The sequence below is a fragment of the Seriola aureovittata genome, chromosome 2 (genome assembly GCF_021018895.1).
Source record: "Seriola aureovittata isolate HTS-2021-v1 ecotype China chromosome 2, ASM2101889v1, whole genome shotgun sequence".
Classification (NCBI taxonomy): Eukaryota; Metazoa; Chordata; class Actinopteri; order Carangiformes; family Carangidae; genus Seriola; species Seriola aureovittata.
This window is the reverse complement of record NC_079365.1, coordinates 14,919,039-14,941,785: the sequence shown is the minus strand read 5'-3', so window position 1 is coordinate 14,941,785 and position 22,747 is coordinate 14,919,039. Positions and strand designations below refer to the sequence as shown.

The following is a 22,747-nucleotide window of genomic DNA, read 5'->3' as shown; positions in this document are numbered from 1 at the left end:
TGATGAAAACTCAGATGATCACCAAGTTGATTAAAAATGAATCCTCAAACTCAAGTGAGTGTGTACAAAAATTTTCATGATAATCCATCCAATAATGTTGAGATATTTCATGCAAAAACATAGATATGAGTCTAATGGTGGTGCTAGAGGAAAAGCCAAGCAACCACCAAAGTTATTAGGATTGGGCACCATGGATGTATCTGTCTTTTTCATAGCAATCCATCAAATAGTTGTTAAACTTTTATAAACTAACTTGGTACCTGTCAAAACGACACAACACCAACAACAGACTAACAGTTTATTTCACTCTAGATCCTTGTCAATTCAGAGCAGGTCACACAATAGTCAAAGCCACTGGCCTTTTTTCAAAACCTCAGATGCTAATGGTATAGAAGTTACTGGTGGGACACTGACCTTCTATTGCAGGGTCAAGGGAAAATATGTTTTTGTGATTTGGATAAATATGAGGGCTTCTCTAAGAATGTTCAGTTAACTTTAGGCACATTTACCAGTCTGTACTGGACATCTTTCCAGGCTGTACATGAACCTGTAGGAGAAACCCTAGCACCCCTAAACATGGCAGCAAATCCAGAGCTTGTGGTTGACGCTGAGGCAACAGGTACTCCTGTGCCTCTGTCAGCCAGCCTACAGAGGCATCAATGATGCAAACAGATGAGGATCAAGAAGGGGCAGTGTTGTGAGGCTGGTGAATTTCATCAAAATATGTGACTGAAAGGCTGTCTGATTCAAGGTTAGCTCAGCCATTCGTCTCCCTGTCAGTGTTGTTACTTTTCCAAAAACATTCCCATAAGGCTCAGCTGAAAGAATAAAGGATGACATAGAGAACAGTAAGTGTCAATCCACGTCCAGGAGCTGAAAACATTGATGGTTCCAGCTGACAATACAGAGCTGGAAGAGGGGCAAAAGGGAGTCATGCATATTTGTGAAGGCCATGCTGAAATCCAACTCCTCTATATCACAATTGCTGTTGCCTTGAAGTGGTAAGTCAAACATATGTGATTGGCTGAAAACCTTTCCCTTTTTGAAATTTATGACTCCATTTGCTCCAATGACAACTTCATTTTGTGTGTTATTCACAGGACAGACCGTTTTGAAAGACATTTTTGCATGTACCAGTAGAGAAAGCACAGGTGTGAATAATTAAATCAGTGATGGCTAAATACCATTCATCTGATTCATTTTCAGGGCCCTGGTATATTGTGCATGCTGACACAAGGTTATGGCTTGAATAGAATGCAGTCATTGTTAATGTCATTAGTAAATTGGTAACTGGGCTGTGTCCTAAATCACTCCCTATTTACTGTATAGTTTACTGGGTTTTCCGTCCACCGTTTTATATTGTGTCCAAATTCTTAGTGGGTAAATGTATCCACTTTAGGGCTTTCAAAGTTTCCACACTGAACGAAAAAAGTAGTGTACATAACATGTAGCCTACAGACTAGTGTCGGAAATGAGTAAACTACCGAGTGTCTATTAAATACTGAGTAGTGAATGAGTCTACAATGGGGTGATTTCGGACTCAGGCCTGTGCTTTTTCTACTGTAGCATTTCAAGATGTCCACTGTGAAGAGGGTCTACTGGAGACTGCAGCTCTGCTGTAATTATCTCTGTAACTGTTTATGCTACACGTTTGACTATAACATTTGATAGCAAACTAATATTCCAGTGGAGGTGAGTTAACCCTGCCCTGAAACTAGGCAGTTAAGCTAAAGTTTGGCTACCATTCAAAGGGTGTTAGTGTTAAGCTAACTTTTGCGGGCAAACCAGTGGGTTAAATGGAGCTAAAGTGACATTACAAATTGTAAGTGTTTGTAGGTAAATTAAAAGAGAGTCTACCTAGCTAAGGCTGCACTTATGAGACATGGCAATTAAAAGTCAGAGAGTTGGGACCAGAGAGCATTGATGAATGCTAGCATAATTCCTGCTTTTGGTCAAATTGGTTCCAGATCGGTGAATAGCCGCCAACATCTGATTTCTTCAGTGAAACCAAATGGCAGTTTACTCTATTTGTCAGGCTAGCAGTCATTAGCTTTTATTGATGGAGATTAAATAAGAAATAAGAAGCAATGCCTCCCTTAAAAGTCTAAAAATAAACCTGGTTGTAAGATTGAGATAGCAATTGCCAACAAGTGCTGCTAATTCAGAATTTGTGGTTTTTCTTAACAAACCTCAATGGTGAAGCACCAAATTAACAAATTAGGTGTCAAGAATTATTTCCATTAGTTGACTTGAACTAAGTAAGTCATCATCAAATCTATAGATAATACAAATGTAGCTGTAATTTGTAAAAACAAATGTACAGAATGTCTGAACCGATGCATGTCAACAGTGGTATGGCTACAATATATTTTTAATATTATTGTTATCAATATCCAGGTTCCGGCTTCAAAGTAAGCTAGTTGGGGTGACTGGTGCCAAAGGGGTTAGCTGTGTAAAAAAAAAATCGATCTGCATGAAATCACGTGACCCAGACTCAGTTTTCTGTTTTACCTGGAAAAGTAACCGAATTATTTGACTAATGTTTCAGCTGTACGTGGTTTCGTGGGTTTCTTGCAAGCACGAGCAGGGAGGGAGGGGAGGCAAACAAAATGAGGTTGTGAAAAAAAATGCAGAAAGGGAGAGCTGAGAGGAGTCCCCCCTCCAGGCATCCGAACAAGTCTGAACTGTTCTTCTGCTGCTTGAGTTCAGCCTGCACTAAGCGAGGCAGCCTCGGGAATCAGAAATAGCAGTTTACAGTCTTGACAGTCTCCTGCAGGGATGCAGCGATACGAGTTCAGTTTCTGAGCTACAGTGGAGTTGCTTCCTGCTTTTTAAAACAGTGGATACTGGACACCGGGGACTGTGAATACTACCGTGTGGCCAGACACTGCATGAAGAGCTAGGGCTGGATATGCCACAGGTGGAAAGGTGAGGAGCAGCAGGCTGTTGCCCGGTGCACGGAGCAGAGATCCGCAGGTAAGATGATGCAGAGGCGGGAAGATGAGGGTTAGCTCTGGGCTTTACAGGAAGATACATTTGCAGGAATACCACTGGTGCTACGCACAATTGGAGATAGGCGCAATTTGTAAGAAGCGTTTTTGATACACAGAGTCTGGACATAATTTAATTTTTATGTACGGATGAAAAATTCGGCTGCTGTACTCTGCCTGCACACGCTAGTATGCAATAACTCATACCGTGTACCTATGGAGCACTTACTTGAATTGTAGCCAATTTAACACTCTTATCCTATTGCTTCCCTGCAGCTAAAGTCTTGACTTTGGACAAGACTGAGCAGAACATTCTTCACCTCATTTTCACCCTCTCTGAAATAAGCATCTTTGCAATACCTCAGATTACCTCAGATTATGTTCCTCCTGGGGTTTAGACTAAAAAACACATAACATTGTGATGTAATTTTAACTGAAAGAATATATAACCATGACAAAACCTGTAATTAATGTATTTTGTGCTTGCAAACACGTTGCCTGCATTAGACTTCACTACATACAGTTGCACAGGACAAAGGGGGAGTGTACAACCATGTTGACCTCAGCTGAACTCATTTAGTGAGGGGGCATTATTACTCCTCCGCTTCCTCCTCTGCCTTTGTATATTAATTGGTTTCAATTGTCTGTTCCACTTCTAAGGGCATTCATGTCTTTGCTGTGGTTTGGCTCATGCAACAGCAAAAAATCCCAGAATGCCATATCTCGATTTTTTAAATATGTCTCAAATGTTTAACAGGACCGATTAAACTCTTCCTCTCTGTCTCACCTTCATCCTCCCACTGTCTCCTTCATCTTTTAATTCACTGCATTTTTGCAGCCATGCTTGGTTAAGTTTTTGGCGTGCCACTCTTGTAGTGGATGGTCCTGGACAGACCCCAAGTGTGTCATCCATGCAGGACTGCTGCTCGTTACTGTGTGTTTGTTTTGAAACATTTTCTCTAGCCTTCACTTGGGGTCTAGGAAGAGAACATTATTTTCACATCTCTGTCTTTTTAATAGTGCTATTTTTAAACAAATGCATCAGCAATGGGCCATTTTGTTGAAAAAATATGCAGACAAATAATTTTGAATAGAATTGGTATATTTGAACTGTTACTGGTGCTTAAATGGCTGTATAACTGTGTTTATATTTGATTTAACTGGAGTAGAATTAAAGTTTTTGTCTCTGTTCATTCATGTCTTTGAATGAGAAGACACCATTGATGAATGCAGTTATTTCCCTGATTTAGTCCATCTGGCATTTGTTAATAGGGATACAAGGCTTGTGAAACACTTAAATAGGAGGATAACATCAATGCTTCCTTTGAGACTTGTTCCAACAATGGGTCACAGAAGTTTTCAAAAGCTGCTGTTTTTAGTACTTGTGTTTGGTTTGGATGAAGAAATAGACTGATAATCCATTACCGGCAGATGTGTTTGTTGCTGTACTTGACCTGAGGCTAGAGGTCAAAGGTGACAGGATCAGTCTCCCCTGCTTTTGACCCTCAGCCTCAGAGCAGGGCTCTTGGGTTCTTGCTACCAGCAGCTTGTGTGTACCAAGTAAACAAAATCCTGATGTGTGAGCAAATTTGCAGGAGACTTGGGCAATAACTGTGACAACCTGGCCTCCTTTGACCATCCATACCTTTGTCCACTTGTGTCACACTCTGTCCCTGGACTGATGTTATGAGGGAGCCTGGGTCTTACACAATCCTGCACTCTGTCACATTGCAGTAGCCTGTGGCCCGCCGCCCCCCAGGGAGAATGGCATTTCTATTAAAGTACAACTCAGTGATCCTGCCTGGGCTGAGCTTTCAGAAAGCACAGCCCACCCTCTGTACAGCTCCCAACAGAATCTTTGGGATGAGTCCTAATCTCATTTTCTTCCTGTCCCTGAAAAATCCTTTTCTTCCTCTATCAATGCTGTTGCATACAGGTAGTTTTTTCCCCACTAAGTCCTCGATTGATTCCAGTTGAGGAGCTCTCTGATAAGCACTAAGCTACTGTGTCATTGACCTTTTAACCAAAGTCTTTGGTTTAGTTCCCAGGTGGCCTGTAGTGGGTGTGGCCATACCCATAAGCTAGTTACTTCATCCCTACAAAATTCCAGGTGTTGAGGCCACCCTAGGAATGTACTTTATATAGTCTTGATGAACATCTTTACATGTGTTGTAATAATAAAGTTTATCAGAGGAAGTGGGTTACTCCCACAACTGGCATGGGATCTACCCGGTGACTTATTTCAGCAGTTATTTGAAGATATACTAGCAGGATTGTGTGTACTAATGGATTAGGTTAGGGCCTGAGTATAAAATAGGGTTTGTGGGTGTGTTGTGGGAGTGGCAGGAAGGGGAAGAAAGGAGGAGAAATCTGTTCTTTGTGATGCTTTCGACATTTACTGCCTCTTCTTCTAGTTGTATCAGATGGTGTTCATAACGGCCCTCAAATCATTAATGCCTTTAAATTAAGATCTGTTAAGTTAGCCAAGATATAATTACTCAGAAAATACTGGGTAGAGACTGTGGTCTCAACACCTGGCTTACATAAAGAAACCAGAAATTAACATGATTTCATTCAGGTCCATACGGGGGAAAGAAAAATAACATGAAATGAGAGTGAGCTGATGTGGTTTGTCGGGAGGTAATTGTACATAATTTCACTTTATAGGTGTTTTATAGTCTTAAAATAAATACTTTGAATCTTGAAAGGGGAGAGGGGCATTACATTTGGAACATATTAAGCTTTACGTGTGTGCTGCATGTTTGGGATAAAAATCTAAAACTGTTGGGTTTCGTGGGCTCTGTATTTTACCAAGGGGACAAAGGTTTATGGATAATTATGAGTCTCTGGCTTTAGGCAATGTCTGAATGTCTTGAACTTCTTAAAAGAGGACAAGGGCACCTAATTCTAGCGTCTATTTATTAAAGAAAGACCCGAGTTGTCCTTTATCTTTTTATGCTATAATTGTTAAGGGAATAGTTTGTTGGGTTAGAAGATACTGCTCTCAAGTCTGTAGGTAAATATATAGCTGCCAGGAGACAATCTCTTTAGCTTAGCATGAAGACACGTTAACATGTTATATCTTGTTTAATGAATCCATTTAAAAACCAAAGTGTATAAATGTGTCCTTTGTACACTTTGGTTTTTGTGCTTATTAAACAGACCAGATATGATGTAATATTTGGAGATGCTTTAGAGGTGACTCTAGACATATTTTTTACCTTTGGGCAGAGCCAGGCTACCTGTTTAGCCTTGTTTCTAGTCTTTATGCTAAGCTAAGCTAACAGACTGCTGGCTGTAGCAATATAATCGCCATACAGATATGAGAGTGGTATCAATCTTCAATCTTCAATCTATCAATCTAATCTAACTCTTAGCAAAAATGCGAAATAATGTAGTTGAATTTAAATCTAGTTATCTGTCTGTCGTAGAGCATAATCAAGTCTGTCAGAAACCATCAAATACAGCTGTCTTTAACGTGGGCTAGTTCTGTTGGAGGGGCACAGTCAGTCTGGTTTGGGTCAAAATGCAGACATGTCCGACAAAATGCCAAGTGGTAAAACGACCAAATTCCAGATGATGTTGATGTTCTTTGCATTTCTATACAAGCTCATAAAATCACTTTTATCCGCAGTTGTCCTGCTGCTTCCACTTATGCATTTGGTTCAATCATCTGTGGTGGTTTCTCATGGTTTTGCTCCTGACATTGTTACCCTAGCTCTACAGAGTAGATCAGAGGTTTTGTTCTTTGGCTCAGCATCTGTTAGTTATTTCCAGTAGCCGCTGTGCAGTACATCATCTCTGTGAAAAGGTGAATGTGAATAGAGGTTATCATGAAAAGAAGTCTTCCACTTTCACAGTGGATGTCCTTCAACTGACGAAAGCTGTCACTGAAATTTGCTGCGAATAACTTTTTTGCTCAAAAGTCGTGTTGGTTGGTGGCAGTGATGTGTAAAGATGACGTGGAGATAAATGTTCAAAACTGAATTTTCAGAAAGGCAATACAGGGCAAGAAAGTTAACAGGTTAAAAACAAAACGTACTACAAGACATACATAGTAAAATATAAACAAATAATATTCATTAAATTGCCCAAAGTGTTTCAAATATACATTGATTAGCAGAAGGAGAAGTGGAAAAGAATGAGCGCACATATCGCAAAAAAGGAGACCAGGTGTCTTGGAAAGACTTAATGTTGTTCTGTTATGTTTCTTGTGTTTCTTCTTTTTAGTTATTATGTTAACAGTGCTTGGTCAATAATGTAATTCTGTTGTTCCAGTTGAAAAATATAATTTTGCCAACTACTGTTAGGGCTGGTTTAAATATAGCTTTAAGCTGAAGTGAGGATAGGTCACCCAGAAGTCAGTTCTGTTCTGACGACTTTAGAAATCCTGATTATTACTGCCAAACATAAGCACTGAAACTACTAGCACTGAAACTAGAGAGCATGAAAGTAGTGAAGACTTTATGAACTGATTTTCCAGGTTTCAATTCATAGTTAAGGTATATAAAAAAAGGATTTGTATTGTAGGTCCAGCATCCAATGTTAGTAATCACACAGTGTTATCATGATAATGATGATTAATATGAATTTGAATATTTTCCCTGTGAAAACTAATGTGGTGGGTTGTACAGTGATGTGGCCAGTAAACAGCAGCACCAATACAGATAGCAGTGGCAGCAGCAATAGATGTCTGGACCATTTAGCAGACGAGTAGAGGCATTCAGACAGATCAGCTACATGCCAATGAGTTCATGCTCCTGCCTTAACTTGGACTACAATGTCTAGTTTTGGTTATTATGCTAGTTTAGGAATTATTTACTGTGCCGTCTCTGAAACTGTAACATGCAAACAGGACTGGGATCTGATGTATACTTGTGAAGCCTGACTGGATTAATAAATAATACTTCACCTGGTAGTCAGTCAGACATTTGGAACAAGCAAAAATGTTCAAAGAGATGAGAATGGTACGCAGGATATCAAAGATGCAAGGTGGGTCAGAACAGGTACAGGCAAGAACAATTGCTATAACTCTAAGGCAACATAGTCGACCAGACAAAATAACAGGGCTGAACTACATTGAACATATGCTTAGGAGAAAATGACTAATGGGATACAGCTGAACAGGAAAGTGACAAGATCAGGTAACCAGTAGGAAGGAAGGAAGCAAGTAGGGAGCAAGGAAAGGAGGATGATGGAGCAGGAGTAGTCAACAATAAACAAGGCCCTTCAAAGTCTGCAAGCGTCAATACTGTAGATGTTATTTTTTAACTGCTAATTAATGGATGGATATTAACAGAAAATTTAAAAAACAGCAACAGCAAAAAAAAAAAAAAAAAAAAATTCTCTGCCCTTTTTGTGTCCAGGTTGTGAAGATGTGGAGCTGGCTTTTCACACTAGTTGTCCTGCTGACCTTCATGAAACAGGCTGAAGCTCAGGGTAAAAAAATAAAGAATACTACACACACACACATATATAAAATTATTTTCCTAACTACCACATCAAGATTCTTCTAATGTGATTGTCTGTCTTTATGTGCTCACGTGACTTCTCCATCACTTGTGTCTGCAGGCAGGTGTAATAATGTGCAAGCAGCAGATATTGTTTTCCTGGTTGATGGGTCTTCCAGTATTGGCCGAGCTAACTTCCTGCAGGTGAAGGGTTTCATATCTGGAATCATCAAACCATTTGCCGGCTCTGTCAGCGAGTCAGGGATACGGTTTGGGGCCATACAGTACAGTGACACCTCCAGGTGCTTGACAATATTAACATTTACCTCACTACTCTGTATGCAGTAACAGAGGATCTGTCTTTCTTTCATCGTTCTGCAGGTGCAGGATAATGTATTAATGCACATTTTTCTCTTCCCCCAGGGTTGAATTCACCTTTACTACCTACCTGAATGGCACAGAATTGGTCAATGCCGTAGAAAATCTAAACTATAAAGGTGGAAACACACGCACTGGTGCTGGTCTCAAGTTTGTGGCTGACAACTTCTTCAACCCTTCAGCCAGTCGAGATGTCCCAAAGGTTTGAAGAGCAGCCATTCTATGATGTTTCATAATTATATAGCAATATATTTATTTAAATCACCATTTATTGTGTTTCTAATTCTATCTGTGGGCCCTCCTTAATTTTCAGATCACTATCCTGATCACAGATGGAAAGTCACAGGACAGTGTGCAAGAACCTGCACAGAAGCTGCGTAGTCAAGGAGTGCATGTTTTTGCAGTTGGTAGGTGTCGCATCTGCAGTTTCTCCTCTCTTACCCTGAGTAATTGTGAACTAAAATATACTTGTTTATGAATCACTGTTTTTTTTTACTTTTCCAAATGTTTGTGTTTGTAAGGCATAAAGAGCGCAGATAAGAATGAACTGGCTCAGATATCCTCTCAGCCCAGCAGTGACTTCACCTCCTTTGTTGGGGATTTCAAATTGCTGAACACACTTCTTCCTCTTGTGAGTCCCCGAGTGTGTTCAAAAGCAGGAGGAGTCTATGCTAGTGATGGTACGCATGGTAACTTAACATCTGTACACATACACTAAAATGTATACAGACGCAAATATGTGTAACTATTGTCTTAAACTGTAAACCTGCATTTAATCTTATTCATGTCTCATCATGCATCCTCTCCTCTCCTATCCCCTCTTTCTCTCCTCTCCTCTCCTCTCCTCCAGAGGCATTTTCTGGTCCGTCCAACATTCAGTTTACAGGGCAGATGTCTGATTCTCTCAGGTTTCGCTGGACTCCTGCAGGGGGGCCTGTGAGTGGCTATGTAGTCCAGTATGTGCCCCTCTCCGGCCTGGGTCAGCCTATTACAGCAGAATTGCGGCAGGTGAGTCCTGATGTTGAAGTATATTGTGTTGACACATTCACATGACCTAGATTCAAGTAGTTAATTGCAGTTTCAGGAGCCAAAGTCAATCCTGCTTTGTGAGACAAAACACATGCCTTTAGGCTGAGTATAAACTTGTCTAATGGGTGGATCTTCTTTATGTAGATGCTGTAGAGATTAAAGTTTGGCAGGGCAAAAAGAGAAATTCCCCCTTTGTGTACCCTAGCAGACATGATGAAGATAGAAGAATGGCATGGCTCAGTCGTCTATTTCAGTCATTCACGTGACAAAGACATGTTTTAGGCAGAAATATTTATACAGATGACCTGTGTCTCTACCTGCAGGAGACTGTCTCTGCTAGTCAGAGGACCTTCACTGCCCGAGAGCTGAGGTCAGGGACAGACTACCTGGTGACTATCATTGCCCAGTACCCCAACAGTGTGGGAGAGTCTTCTTCTGCCAAGCAACGAACCAGTGAGTAAAATGGGAAGGAGTCAAATGTTAGCCGAGAGACATTTGCCAAAACACTAATGCAACCTCTCTCACACAAGACAGAACCATTTATTCTGAACTTGTCGCAGGCACCTGGAATTTTTTTTTCTCCTCATAGGGTCCCTGCCCGGTGTCTCCAGTCTACGTCTGGTCCAGGCTGACTTCTTCTCTCTCACTGTCGGCTGGGATCAGCCTTCATCTCCTGTCCAGGGCTACAGACTCACCTATGGACTAAGAGGTCAGGCGCACACATATCCCTGCTTCTATTTCCTGTCTGTCTCCATCTGTTTTTCTCTTTGTGTCTGCCTCTCACCTGAACCATGCATTTCTATTATTGTAACAGTTACGGCCCATCACCAACATATCCCCGTTACAGAAAATAAAGAAATTGAGTATTATCTTTTCACAAAAACTTATCTTGGCAAAATGAAGGATATAACAGTATAAGAGTGAAGAGAGAACAACAGTTAACCTGTTGGTGGCAAGTTGGAAACATGTTGAGAATGTATAGCAGTCAAGGCTGATTATGAGGAACATGAGCATATCTAACACCTTAACTCCCTAACTCCCTCAGGCACCTGCTGTCAGTTAAGGCTTTTGATTGCTCAATCATTACCTAAAATATCAAGTACATTTTCTCATCACCAGTCTGGAAATTAGATAGACAGAAAGACCTTTACTTGTGTCACAGTAATTTTTTTCTCCTCACATTTCTGGAGACAGGGTGTGGCATAGATCATAACAGTGTCAAGATGTCTGGGTGCTTATACCATGATTCAGGAAAGAAAAAATGGTCCTTGAGGGCTGATATAAATGCTATCTCCCAACAAACATGTAGCAGGAGTGCCAGTCTCACATGGAGCTCCTTTTCTGACTAGTTAGGCTGGCATGTGTGTGTGAGAATATTCAGATGAGGTGTATCCTGTAATGAGAGGTGTGATGTTTCTACCTGTTTCAGTGTCTGCCAGCTCCAGTGAGTGTGCACCTTGACTCTGATAGACAAATACTGACAGCTACCAAAGCACATACAGGACATGCACACAACACAGACACAGCCTCTCTCAGGAAGCTCAGGACTTATAAAGCTCATTGCATTTAATGGCATTATATAAGGCTGTGCACATTACTTTTCTGCAGTTGGCAGGCTGCCATAAATACACTGCGCATTGAGGTGAGAGAAAGACATCTATATTTTTCTAGCTTGTTGTCAGCCACTTTGTCTGATGACAAAATGTACAGTATAATTTTTGATTACTCTTAGTGCAATAATTGGTCTTTTGCATGCCCTCTATGTCTGTTTCTCCTGTATATTGTGTGTTTGGAAGAGCAGGTCAGCCAGCGGCTCAGCTATTGGAGCAGTCTCTGTCTGCAGACTCCACATCCGTCACCTTGGAGTCACTTCAGCCTGACACAGAATACGTCATCAGTCTCTACCCTCTGTTCCCCCGAAATTCTGCATCTCCATCCGTCCTGAATGCCCGCACATGTGAGTCTACCCAGTGGCCTGCTAAAACAAGTAGACACAATATTATACATTTGTACATTTTGTAATAAAGTTACAAAATGGAGGAATATTATGCAAATGTTTAATGCATTACAGTATTTGTACTTAAGTACATTCTGTATAATGATATTGTCTCCTTGCAGTTTATAATGGGTGTCAGTATCATCAGCTAATATTTAAAAGTGTCTGTGTGTTCATGGTTTTGCATTTGTCAGTGCGGCTTGAGGCAGTAAAGCAGTTATCAGTGGAGACGGAGTCAGAGGGCAGTGTTCGTCTGCGGTGGAGAGGCGTCAGTGGTGCTCGGACCTACCGTCTAGTCTGGGGACCATTTCCAGGTCAGGACAAAGCAGACAACTTCAAACACATCAAAGTCTTTCACCACATGTATGAATTTTCACAAATATAAGTTTTTTTTAATTTTCTGTTCACAAAGGTCGAAATTTTGAGACTGTGGAGGTTGCTGGCAACAGTGAGTTTCACACTTTGTCCAGACTGCAGCCTGACACTGAGTACATCGTTACTATCATCCCACTGTATGAAGGCAACACTGAGGGCCCTGTAGCCACTGCCAGGTTCAAGATAGGTAGGTGTTCGTCTAATATGTCACATCAACACCAAACATTTTTTCTCTGTGTTAATTGTACCCTCTTCTCTCTCAAAATGCACATTTACACACACCAAATGACATACTATATTTGGGTCGCTCTGTATGTTTTATATTAGAAACTGCAGTAAAAGAATGCTTTTTGAGTATGTGCTTGCATGCATATGGACAGGAAGCTGAGGGGAACAAAAAGCAGAGATGGAGAGGATGGTCAACAGTCTTCCGTGTTGTTTGTCTCTCTTCCGAAAAAACCAACACATGTTACTGTTTAGTTCTGTTTAGGGAACATTTCTAGCACACCTACACACTCGTTATACACACACACCATCTGTCTCTCGTGAGTAATACCCATATGGTGTCACTTCTGTTGGACCAGTGTTATTTGAATGAAGGCTGAGTCACTGCAGGGCCACTGTACTAAGCAGAGAGCTGGTGGGAATGGAGGATGAAAACCCTTTTTGTGCCCTAGTTCTGCTGTCAGAGAAGGGAGATGTATACTATGTTCTCCATAAGGTAAATCACAGTAACTTAAACTTTAGCTGAGCTTGTTTCTCTCTTGTTTGTTCCTGTGTAAACCAGTAGAGCTTTGTTGTGTCTGTGGTTTGTGATTCGGAAGTCTGTTCCTTCATATTAGGATATGTTTCCAAGCCAGGGCCGGAGGCATTTCGTTTGCACATCCCTACATCCTATTCTCTTCCTCATATATCTCAGTTACGCCTTGAAGGAATTTCTTCCAATTTGGCACAAACATTCACTTAGGCTCAAGCATGAATTGGTTAGATTTAGGTGGTCAAAGGTCATAGGTCATAGGTCAAGGTCACGGTGACCTCACAAAGCACAGTTTTGGCCTTGTGAACGCAATATCTCCGTAACAGCTGGAGGAAAATTCTTCAAACTTTCATTCACAAACATTCTCTTCGACTCAAAGATCAACTGATCAGATTTTTGACTTCATAAAACTCGTTTTTGGCCATAACTCACAATTTCATATGCTAATTATGACACAATTTAAGACAAATGTCTAATAGAATAAAATGATGACTTGATGACGTTTTATAGTCATCTCCACTGTGACATCATGATGTTGTGCAAAAACATTTCTGTCCATTATTCAACAGTGTAACTCAGTAAGGGCAGATTGTGACCATATTTCCTGCGACTTGGCACGTTGGTAGAGGCATACAGCCGCAAGGCAGTAATTACATTTTTTTTTTTTTTGCTTTCAGTCTGGACCACATTGAATGAAGCCCTTATATTTATTTACAAATATATCATTAATACATTAATTAATACCATTACGCTTTCTAACATGTAGGATGCCTAACCTTAAGTCCTAAAAAATATATTAAAGACGACATGACATCAAATTCAACTTATTCAGTAGCTTTATGTATTATGGATTCAAATGTTGACTGTTGACTTTTTACACATAGTCTGAATCTCAGGCCTAAAAAGTTCATCATTGGATGCCCAAGACTGAGCCAGTGGTCTGTAGACTTTGTTCTTTGATCTTTGTGATCACCATTGACACCTGTTTCTCACTGATGTATGTGCATGACGGTTCATCATTATGAGAGAGAAAGTGCTTTTCTGTCTTTCTGAACTGACCTGGATGATGATTTGCTGCTCTTAGTCACAGTGAGCATTTCTTTGAGCTTAGTCCACTATACCGACAGCCTGAGGGCAGAGGTCTGACATCGTGTCTGACATGAAAAGCTCCATAATGGTAATTTATCACTTGCAATGACAGAATATTTTCACCTCTTCAACCCAGTAGTTTTTGTATCATTTCACAATAGAATCCTTAACTCTGAAGGATAAGAACAACAAAAGGTTTGGCATGAATATGTGCAGGGTATGTGCAGGGCATCCTGATTACTTACTTTGTTTAGTAGTTCTCTTGTTTTGATGTTTCTCTACACATCTCACTGAATCTCTACTAAATAGGATGTAATGACAAATGAGACATTAGCTGTTGAACTCAGAGCAATTTTTCCCATCAGTCTTGTAACTGCCTAATGTAACTGACTAATCTTCAGCATGAGCCATGATAGCATACTAAATTAGATATATCAGGGTGTGACATTTTTGCAAGCAGACCAGAATTTGTAGCTATGCTCTTGCAGCTAGGATGGGTTTATGAAGACGTGACTACTTGGTCTTTTTAGTTGAAATTTGAGTAGGTAGTAGGGATGGCACAATACCAGAAAATAGCTTGTCATTTCGATTTTGCATCAATTCAATTTCCTTATCTTCAATTTTTCATTCATCGGTTCAATTACGTTATTTATTATTTATTAATTTTCTATTTGTGGAATGTTGGATAGAAAAACATAATTGTTGCATTTTTTATGCAGTCTATGCTTGGGATACCTGAGAGGGCAGGATCTAAGTGCCCTGACGTCTGATTGGCTGGTCACTTCGACCAATACTCTGCTGTTGGTAGTAATGTTAGATGAGACGCTTTTCCTTCTAAATGTACATTTGGTAGAGACGCCAACTTTCTGTGTTTATGTAAATATATAGCATGTAGCTTGGGAGCCATATATAGTCATTTTAAAGTGAGCACTTCCCTCTCTGACCTAGGTAAATGCACAATGTGTGTGAGGAATTGTGGTGCTATAAATGTTTTTGTGTAACGTTAGATACTCCAGTGATGTATAGTCTGAGATGATTATTTAAATTCCCTCTTTTCCCTCTTCCCTCTCCCTGACTGCGCAGCTGCTCCCTGCAGAGCTTCTCATCTCAACAGGACATTCCTTCAGTCACTCCTCTGCAACAAACATTCAGCATTTACAACTTTTCCTCTAAACATGTTTCAGTCCCAGTTTGTCCATCTATTAGCCAGTAATCAGTAACATGGTGCTCACACACTGACCCTTTGGTATTAATAATCTACTGATTTCATGTATAATATCAGACATAAGTTGAGACAGGTGTTTAGATCTTGCCCTCTCAGGCAGCCTAAGACGAGCCAACAAAAACTGCAGTTCCTCGAATGGCCACTTGAGGCTGGCTCCAAAAGATAGTCAATCCCAGTAAACTCCCATGTTAAAATGCCAAATTCTTCAGCAGAAATAAACATGTTTACAGCCCTGTATAAAAAATGGTTTTGGTCTGTATAGCTAATTTCCCCCTTCTTAACAACTGTACGAGGAGTTATATAAATCATCCGTTTTATGCTTAAAGTTCTGCATAATTGAGGGCTGCTTTGAGTGACAAGTGGGCGAGCGTAAGCTTGCCACAAACCAGCATGCACCGAAGTCTCAGCTCCACACACACCCCACCTCTTTGCCCATTTCATATTGACACCATATCTCAGTAATGCTGCGACGAAACTTCTTCAAATTTGGCACAAACATTCACTAGGACTCAAGGATTAAGTGATTAGATTTTGGTGGTCAAAGGTCAAAGGGCAAGGTCATGGTGTCCTCACAAAATGTGGTTTTGGCCTTGTGAAAGCAATATCTCGAGAACTCCCCAAGGGAAATCCTTCACATTTGACAGAAATGTCCACTGGGTCTCAAGGATGCACTGATTAGATTTTGGTTGTCAAAGGTCAAGGTCAGTATGACATATTACATAATTACTACATATTACATAATGTGTTTTCCTCAGAGCGTCAGGAGCAGCAGGTCCTCAGAGCAGCTACCACCGGCCCCTCCACCATCCGCCTCACCTGGAGAATAATTCAGTCCTCTCGAGGGTATCGACTGGAGTGGAAGGAGGGTGAAGGTCAGATGTGCATGACACTCATGCTCAAACATTCAAATATTGTATTAAAATGAAGCAATTACATTTTTTTGGTATGATTATGCTTTTGTTAGCAGGTTGTTATCACCTGCCACATGATTTCACTCAAATATACCCTAATATGTATAACCTGCTAGCTCCACTAAATTGCAAGCAGTAGGAATTATATACAGTACATATGCAGGCATCGTACTCCCACTTACCTGAAGTAAAATTAATGTGAACCTACTGATCTTGGATTATTGCTCTGTCTCCAGGAGGCCGTGTCCAGAGCCTGTCCTTTCCTACAAGCACCACCAGCTATGAGTTAACTGGCCTCCGGCCCAACACAGAATATGTTATCACCCTGTATACCCTGTTCGAAGGTCGTGAGGAGGCCACACCTGTTTCCACCACATCCAGAGGTCAGCCACTCAGCCAGAGGGAACTCTAAACTCTGAATTCATTTTGGAATGATTTATGGGTCATAAATGTGCTGTGGTTGGATTCTCTGCAGTTCTGAATAGGTTTATAGATAAAGATATTTATGCCTAAATGTTTTTGTGCTTGTATCTTTTATTCATGAGAGTCTTTACCCTCTGATGTTGCAGAGGAACAGCCAGTGGGGAGGGTGTCCAACCTGAGAGTTGTGGAGTCTCTGGGCAGTACTGTCAGACTTGGCTGGATAGGTGTAGCTGGGGCCACACAGTACCGCATCATTATCCTGAACACAGACGGTACAGTAACTGATTTTATTCATCATTCTATTTTGATTTAGATTTGTATTGCCCAGTTATGAATAAAAACATGATTGTGGATTATGTGCTTCATATCATGTCAGCGGGCACTGAGGAAATCCGAACTATCCCCGGAAACCAAACAACCCTTGACCTCAGAGACCTGACAGTGGGAGTGTCGTATGGTATCAGTGTCACAGCGCTGGTGGGAGAAAATGAAGGAGACCCAGTTACTGTCTACATCAAACCAGGTGAGTCGATGCGCTGTACCTGTGTATTTTTTCATTTATCTGTCAATTTCAGCACCTGGAATCTTAAATGTTGTTCAACAGATATTGTAGATTCTTTAGTGTAACCTGTGGACATCTCATTGAAGGCAACACTGCCAAACAGATATGTTTAATGAAGTGAAATACTCAGGTTTTAAAAGACTCTTGCTGTTGAAAAAATATTCAAACCTCGAATTGTTATCACATGAGGCATTGTATTACCTTCATTTCAGAGCAAAGTGCTGGAAGAGTGACTAACCTCAGAGTGACAAATGCGAACAGTCGGAGAATTCGAATTGCCTGGGGAGGTGTCACTGGGGCAACAGGGTACAGGGTTACTTGGAGACAAGGCAACAGTAAGTGTTATGTGTTGTAATGATTTTGTAAGTTTATGGTGTTTTTATATGATTTATCTTGTACATGTTAAAAATTTGATTGATTTTTTTGGTCGTACCTTTTAAAAAAAGATAAAAACAGACTTTGAAGCTGGCTTTGAAGTTTCATCTCTTTACTTATCTCTATTTTTTGGCTTGTACTCAGTTTTTTATGTGTGTGAGATTATCTGTCCTTGTGTTCTGCATTGCAGGTGCGGAACAGTCCCGTCTTCTGGGGGCGGAGGCCACAGCCTTCACTATAGATGGTCTGCAACCAGATGAGGCGCTGGTAATTGGTGTTGCAGCTGTTGTTGACCAACGCGTTGGAGAGGTGGTCACACTGTCAGCTCGGACTAATCCCCACGGCGGATCAGTATCTGGACTTCGCATCACTGATGTCACATCTCAGAGGATACGCATTTCATGGTCACCTTCCCCAAGGGCAACTGGCTACAAGATCACCTGGCGTAGTGATAATGGTAAGCAATGATTAGCATTAGATACTGAACATTTTAGAGACATGAGATACAGCCGGACACCTGAAAACAAGGTAATGTAAAGAAAAGATTTAAGTAATTAAAAGATTTAGATTTGGGTGGTGATCTGACTGTCAACCTCTTCTGTCCTCATGTATGTTTAGTTGAAGAAAGATAAAAATGTCTTCATTTTAATCTCTCTGCCATGTCTCGCTTGGTGCAGGAGTTGAAACAACTCGTAACGTGGCAGCCGACGTCTTTTCCTTCACCATTGATGGACTGCAGGCAGATTCAGCATACAGTGTGCTAGTTTCTACACTGAGTGGCTCTCGAGAGGGAAGCCCTTCCACTCTGAACATCAGAACAGGTACTACACTGAATCTGTCGAATCCACTTTATTTCTGTTGCTGTTTATATTGTATTTTTGGAGAAACCTGACAATAAGTAGGAAAATGTAAAATGAAATGACTGGGAACAAAGGTAAGTCATGCTTGACATGTTTCCTGTCCTGACTGGCAGAATCCGATCAGTCTGTGGTAGGAACTGTGACGTCATTGCAAGTCCAAGAGACCCGTGGTGAGGTTGTCCGAGTCACTTGGGTTGGTGTGCAGGGAGCAACAGCTTATCGTGTTTCTTGGCGGAGAACAGATGGTGGGTTTATCGTGGTCTCACACTGTTTCACAGATCTTAAAGGAGAATTTATTTTAAAGCCACTTCTTTTTATATGACATTAAGCAATTGATAAGCAAGATGCCCCTAACATATGCATGAGAAAGAAGTTTTATTCATTTATGGCTGTTTTATTGCAGCCAGTCGGAGTTACCCTCCTCATCGTTTCAACTGTGTGCTTCTTTAGGTGGTGAACAAAGGAGTCAGCTGGTTGGTGGAGATGTGACAGCAGTGGATTTAGACCGGCTGGACCCTGGAGCTCAATATGAGGTGCAGGTCATGGCTTTAGTTCAAAACAGAGAGGGAAGCCCTGTGTCTGTCAGAATCACCACACGTGAGTCCTGTCTTCCCATATTCAGAGAGTATTTCAAAAAATATGTAGATTGGATAAATTATACTTAGATCTAGAGTTAAGTCCTTAAAAGTCTTCTTGAAATAATGGGGTTAGCAGTACTTGACATTTTTAAATAAACTGCACATTGCACATTGAAAGTCACTTTTAGGCTTTTGAACTTGACACATAATTGAGCATGGGTCTTTGTTGGGTGTAATAGTTCATAAAAAATGTGATATCTCACAAAATATCTTATTGCTGGGTATTTGCTTATTGTGAGTCTCTATGTGTACAGCTGGTACATATACCCCTTCTCCCTCCATACCTACCACAACTTTACGAGTGGCGGAGGTTACTCAGAGCTCTGCACGGCTAGACTGGATTCCACTACCACGTGCCACAGGATATATTCTACGCTGGAGAGACGAGACAGGTGAAACATTTTATTATATGTGTTAAGAGATTATATGTTTTAGATTCTTATATGCCTGCTCTACAGTCTTATCATTTTAACTGTTCTTCTCAGATGTTGGTCGAGGCTTGTCTGTTTCGCTGCCTGCTTCCTCCAGCTCTTACCAGGTGACTGGGCTACGTTTGGGCCGTCGATATCGCTTTAGTGTGCAGCCCACCTTTGAAAATGGATTGGGAACAGAGAGCTCTGTTAATGAACGCACTGGTAACACATCAACACATCCCCTTTCATCACTTTTACGTATAAACATCTTTTAATACCTTACTTACCCTTACAAACCTCTGACCACAGTGTGTGTGGGCGGGCGTCTGGATGTGGTGTTTCTGGTGCCGGCATCTACCGATCGGATCAGCCTCGCAAGACCTCTGCGTGAACTCCTCACAAGTGCAGCAGGGTCACTCAACACCATTGGAACCCGTGACTCACAGGTACTCTTCCTCACAAATAAGTCTCAAAACAGGGTATGGAGAGGTATCAGGCCGATAGCTCACACAATGTGCTTGCATAGTCATTATTTTAGCTGTGTACTGCCAACATCTTTATTGTTTTCTGCCTCTATTAGGTGGGAGTTGTAGTGTACGGTTACAGACCCAAAATATGGTTCCTGCTCAGTCGCCATGGCAGATCTGACACACTGCTTCAAGAGATCCAGTCCACACCCTTTGATGAAAGCCCAGGGAATAATATTGGTCAGTTTTTTCTACATCTTGTGAGAGATTTCCTGAACTTCCTTTCTGTCGCTGCTCATTTTATGTGTGTTAGCAGTTATAATGTTGTTTGTCTCCCTCTGCAGGTGAGGCAGTGACCTTCTCCAGACAGTACCTTCTGACCCCCTCAGCTGGACGAAGACCGAGGGTCCCTGGTGCTGTTGTCATCATCACTGACAGAAAATCAGCTGACAACCTCACTCTCGCAGCCAGCAATCTCAGAGCTACAGGTGTGCTGAGCAGACCAACAAACAGTCACACTCAATTCATCTGGAGAATGAAACTTTGCTTTAATCATGTTGGACGTAACTACCTGCCCCTATCATATCGGTGTAGTTGGCTGCACAATTTATTTTCAAGATTTCACCACAATGTATGTACTTTAATTTAAAAAACTGTCTAAAGTCACTGGCCCTGTGACAAATAAACTCTATCTAAAGCTGAAACAACCTGAAAAACATGGAAAATACTTTTTTTTCCTGAATTCACAAGAACTTCAACAATATTTATGAATACTTTACAATGACAAGTGTTCTGCATACAGTACACACACAAATCCTAAAAACGGTCTGTTCAGTGAGACTGATCTGTTGGTGTGTGTATGTTTGTCTGCTAGGTGTCACAGTGTTAGCAGTGGGTATTGACCAGACAGATACTGAGGAGCTACGTCGTGCTGTTACGGATGGCAGCACCCAGAACATCCTGTATGGCCGTAGTGCAGCACAGCTGGACACGCTACATACTGATCTGGCAGACCTGCTCTGTGGAATTGCCAGAATACCAGAGGTGAGGAGAAACATCATTAAAATACGTGTTTTGGTCATAATCTTACTTTTCAAATTAGAGTCATGCTTAGCCTAGTCAGTTTACAGTAACCGGGACCAAAACAACACAGTCTGCCAATACCTGTAACTCTCAGTTTAGCTATTTGACAAACAAATGTTACATTTGGACATATACCACATATTGTTAGGTTTTTTGTGGCTTTTTACTGGAAATAGCAAGGAATTGAATTAATGTAATAAAGGAGGATGTAAGACAAAAAAATCTTATTTCAGCTTAATGTTTCTGCCTTTTTTTTTTGTAGGTAACTCCAGGTCCAGACCAGTGTGCAATTCAGTGCCCTCGGGTGAGTTATTGTCTAACTGTACTTTCATACTTGCCTTTTCCTTCCTGTGATTTCTAAATATGGGTAATGTTTGTCCCATTTCTTTTAGGGTGAGAAAGGAGATCGTGGAGAGAAGGTATAATGCAGAAGTTGCTCAGTTTTTTACCACTCTTCTTTGTATTGTATTTGTATTTTCAACTGTGAAGGTGTCACTTTTTGTTTGACTCCACAGGGTGAGAGAGGGAGAGATGGTGCAGATGGGCGCAAGGGAGAGCCTGTGAGTAATTCATTAGCACTGACTGTGATGGTTCTATGTACTCTCAATGTACTGGTCTTTCAAATGAATATTCATAGTACATAGTAATAATGTGTACACCTGCGTCTACGTGATGTAGGGTCGTGATGGTTTGCCTGGGAGAGATGGCCCCAGAGGCCCTGAAGGACGCCCAGGTTCACCAGGCCAAACTATCCCGTTCCCTCCCACAGTGGGGGTGAAAGGAGAAAAGGGGGAAAGAGTGAGTACAGTGAAGGCCATAACAACATCATAGAAATTTGTCCAGAAAAAATTAACAAACATTTTGTTTTCTGTTTAGGGTTTTCCTGGTATTGATGGAAATCCAGGGTTGCCAGGGCGACCAGGTGCCCCTGGAACTGCAGGGGTCCCAGTGAGTTGAGACACCAAAATCCATTGATCCTCTGGATCTGTTCATGTTGTTGTATTAGTATAGAGTGAACAAAATACTGTTGTTTTTGTGTCATACAGGGTTCACAGGGCCTACCTGGTGTCAGAGGAGACCCAGTGAGTAACTGTTGACCTGCAGAACTGTTTGTGGATGTCTGAGTAAAATAAGTTCACTGCGTCCTAAGTTTTTTACTATTGTTCTAGGGAGGACCAGGTACAACAGGGCCACAAGGGCCAAAGGGCGATAGAGGTGAAAGGGTGAGCTAAGTTGTCATTTTTAATGCATTTCACAAGTCGTTTATGTGCTTGTTTGTGATAGACAAGGGAGCAAGGTGATGTTGAAAGTGTGTCTTTTCACGGTGTTTGCTGATGCTTCAGGGTGAACCAGGCTCAGCTATATCTGGAGGGGGTCTTCCGGGGAGGAAAGGAGAACCAGGCATCCCAGGGATACCGGTAGGAAACAAACTCGAAAGTCAATGCTCTTAAACAGGTGTAGCTTTCGAGATGCTTTGGATGTTTTGATTAAAGAATCATGAGCCTTTGTTTCTATATGTTAACCGGTGTGTCTGTTTTATATGAAGGGTACTCCAGGTCGGCCAGGCAGCGACGGGACTAAAGGGGCACCTGGACTTCCAGGGTCATCAGGTCAGGATGGTCGCCCAGGGATACCAGGAACACCAGGACTCTCCATCAAGGTTTGCATCCTCCTCTGCTTCACTCCAGTTCGCTCAATTTAGAAAGTAATACCAAAATCTCTAACT

At 41.3% G+C, this 22,747-nt stretch overlaps 1 protein-coding gene across 1 annotated transcript in view; it reads left to right on the top strand.

The window, feature by feature from the left end:
• The first annotated feature begins 2,699 nt into the window (after positions 1-2,699).
• Positions 2,700-22,747, top strand: part of col7a1 (collagen, type VII, alpha 1) — a 59,109-nt gene continuing 39,061 nt past the window's right edge. Inside the window, exons 1-36 of the mRNA XM_056388593.1 lie at positions 2,700-2,976; positions 8,357-8,429; positions 8,562-8,742; positions 8,864-9,020; positions 9,132-9,225; positions 9,340-9,498; positions 9,669-9,826; positions 10,171-10,300; positions 10,437-10,556; positions 11,649-11,804; positions 12,038-12,157; positions 12,256-12,405; positions 16,045-16,161; positions 16,437-16,583; positions 16,770-16,895; positions 17,000-17,146; positions 17,398-17,520; positions 17,751-18,017; positions 18,238-18,381; positions 18,534-18,665; positions 18,871-19,017; positions 19,313-19,450; positions 19,544-19,693; positions 19,781-19,917; positions 20,052-20,178; positions 20,283-20,426; positions 20,813-20,982; positions 21,284-21,325; positions 21,414-21,440; positions 21,537-21,581; positions 21,700-21,819; positions 21,898-21,969; positions 22,068-22,103; positions 22,191-22,244; positions 22,365-22,439; positions 22,568-22,681. Of these exons, the coding sequence (XP_056244568.1) occupies positions 8,366-8,429; positions 8,562-8,742; positions 8,864-9,020; positions 9,132-9,225; positions 9,340-9,498; positions 9,669-9,826; positions 10,171-10,300; positions 10,437-10,556; positions 11,649-11,804; positions 12,038-12,157; positions 12,256-12,405; positions 16,045-16,161; positions 16,437-16,583; positions 16,770-16,895; positions 17,000-17,146; positions 17,398-17,520; positions 17,751-18,017; positions 18,238-18,381; positions 18,534-18,665; positions 18,871-19,017; positions 19,313-19,450; positions 19,544-19,693; positions 19,781-19,917; positions 20,052-20,178; positions 20,283-20,426; positions 20,813-20,982; positions 21,284-21,325; positions 21,414-21,440; positions 21,537-21,581; positions 21,700-21,819; positions 21,898-21,969; positions 22,068-22,103; positions 22,191-22,244; positions 22,365-22,439; positions 22,568-22,681 (4,290 nt within the window). The 5' untranslated portion in view covers positions 2,700-2,976; positions 8,357-8,365. The remainder of the gene's footprint in view (positions 2,977-8,356; positions 8,430-8,561; positions 8,743-8,863; positions 9,021-9,131; positions 9,226-9,339; positions 9,499-9,668; positions 9,827-10,170; positions 10,301-10,436; positions 10,557-11,648; positions 11,805-12,037; positions 12,158-12,255; positions 12,406-16,044; positions 16,162-16,436; positions 16,584-16,769; positions 16,896-16,999; positions 17,147-17,397; positions 17,521-17,750; positions 18,018-18,237; positions 18,382-18,533; positions 18,666-18,870; positions 19,018-19,312; positions 19,451-19,543; positions 19,694-19,780; positions 19,918-20,051; positions 20,179-20,282; positions 20,427-20,812; positions 20,983-21,283; positions 21,326-21,413; positions 21,441-21,536; positions 21,582-21,699; positions 21,820-21,897; positions 21,970-22,067; positions 22,104-22,190; positions 22,245-22,364; positions 22,440-22,567; positions 22,682-22,747) is intronic.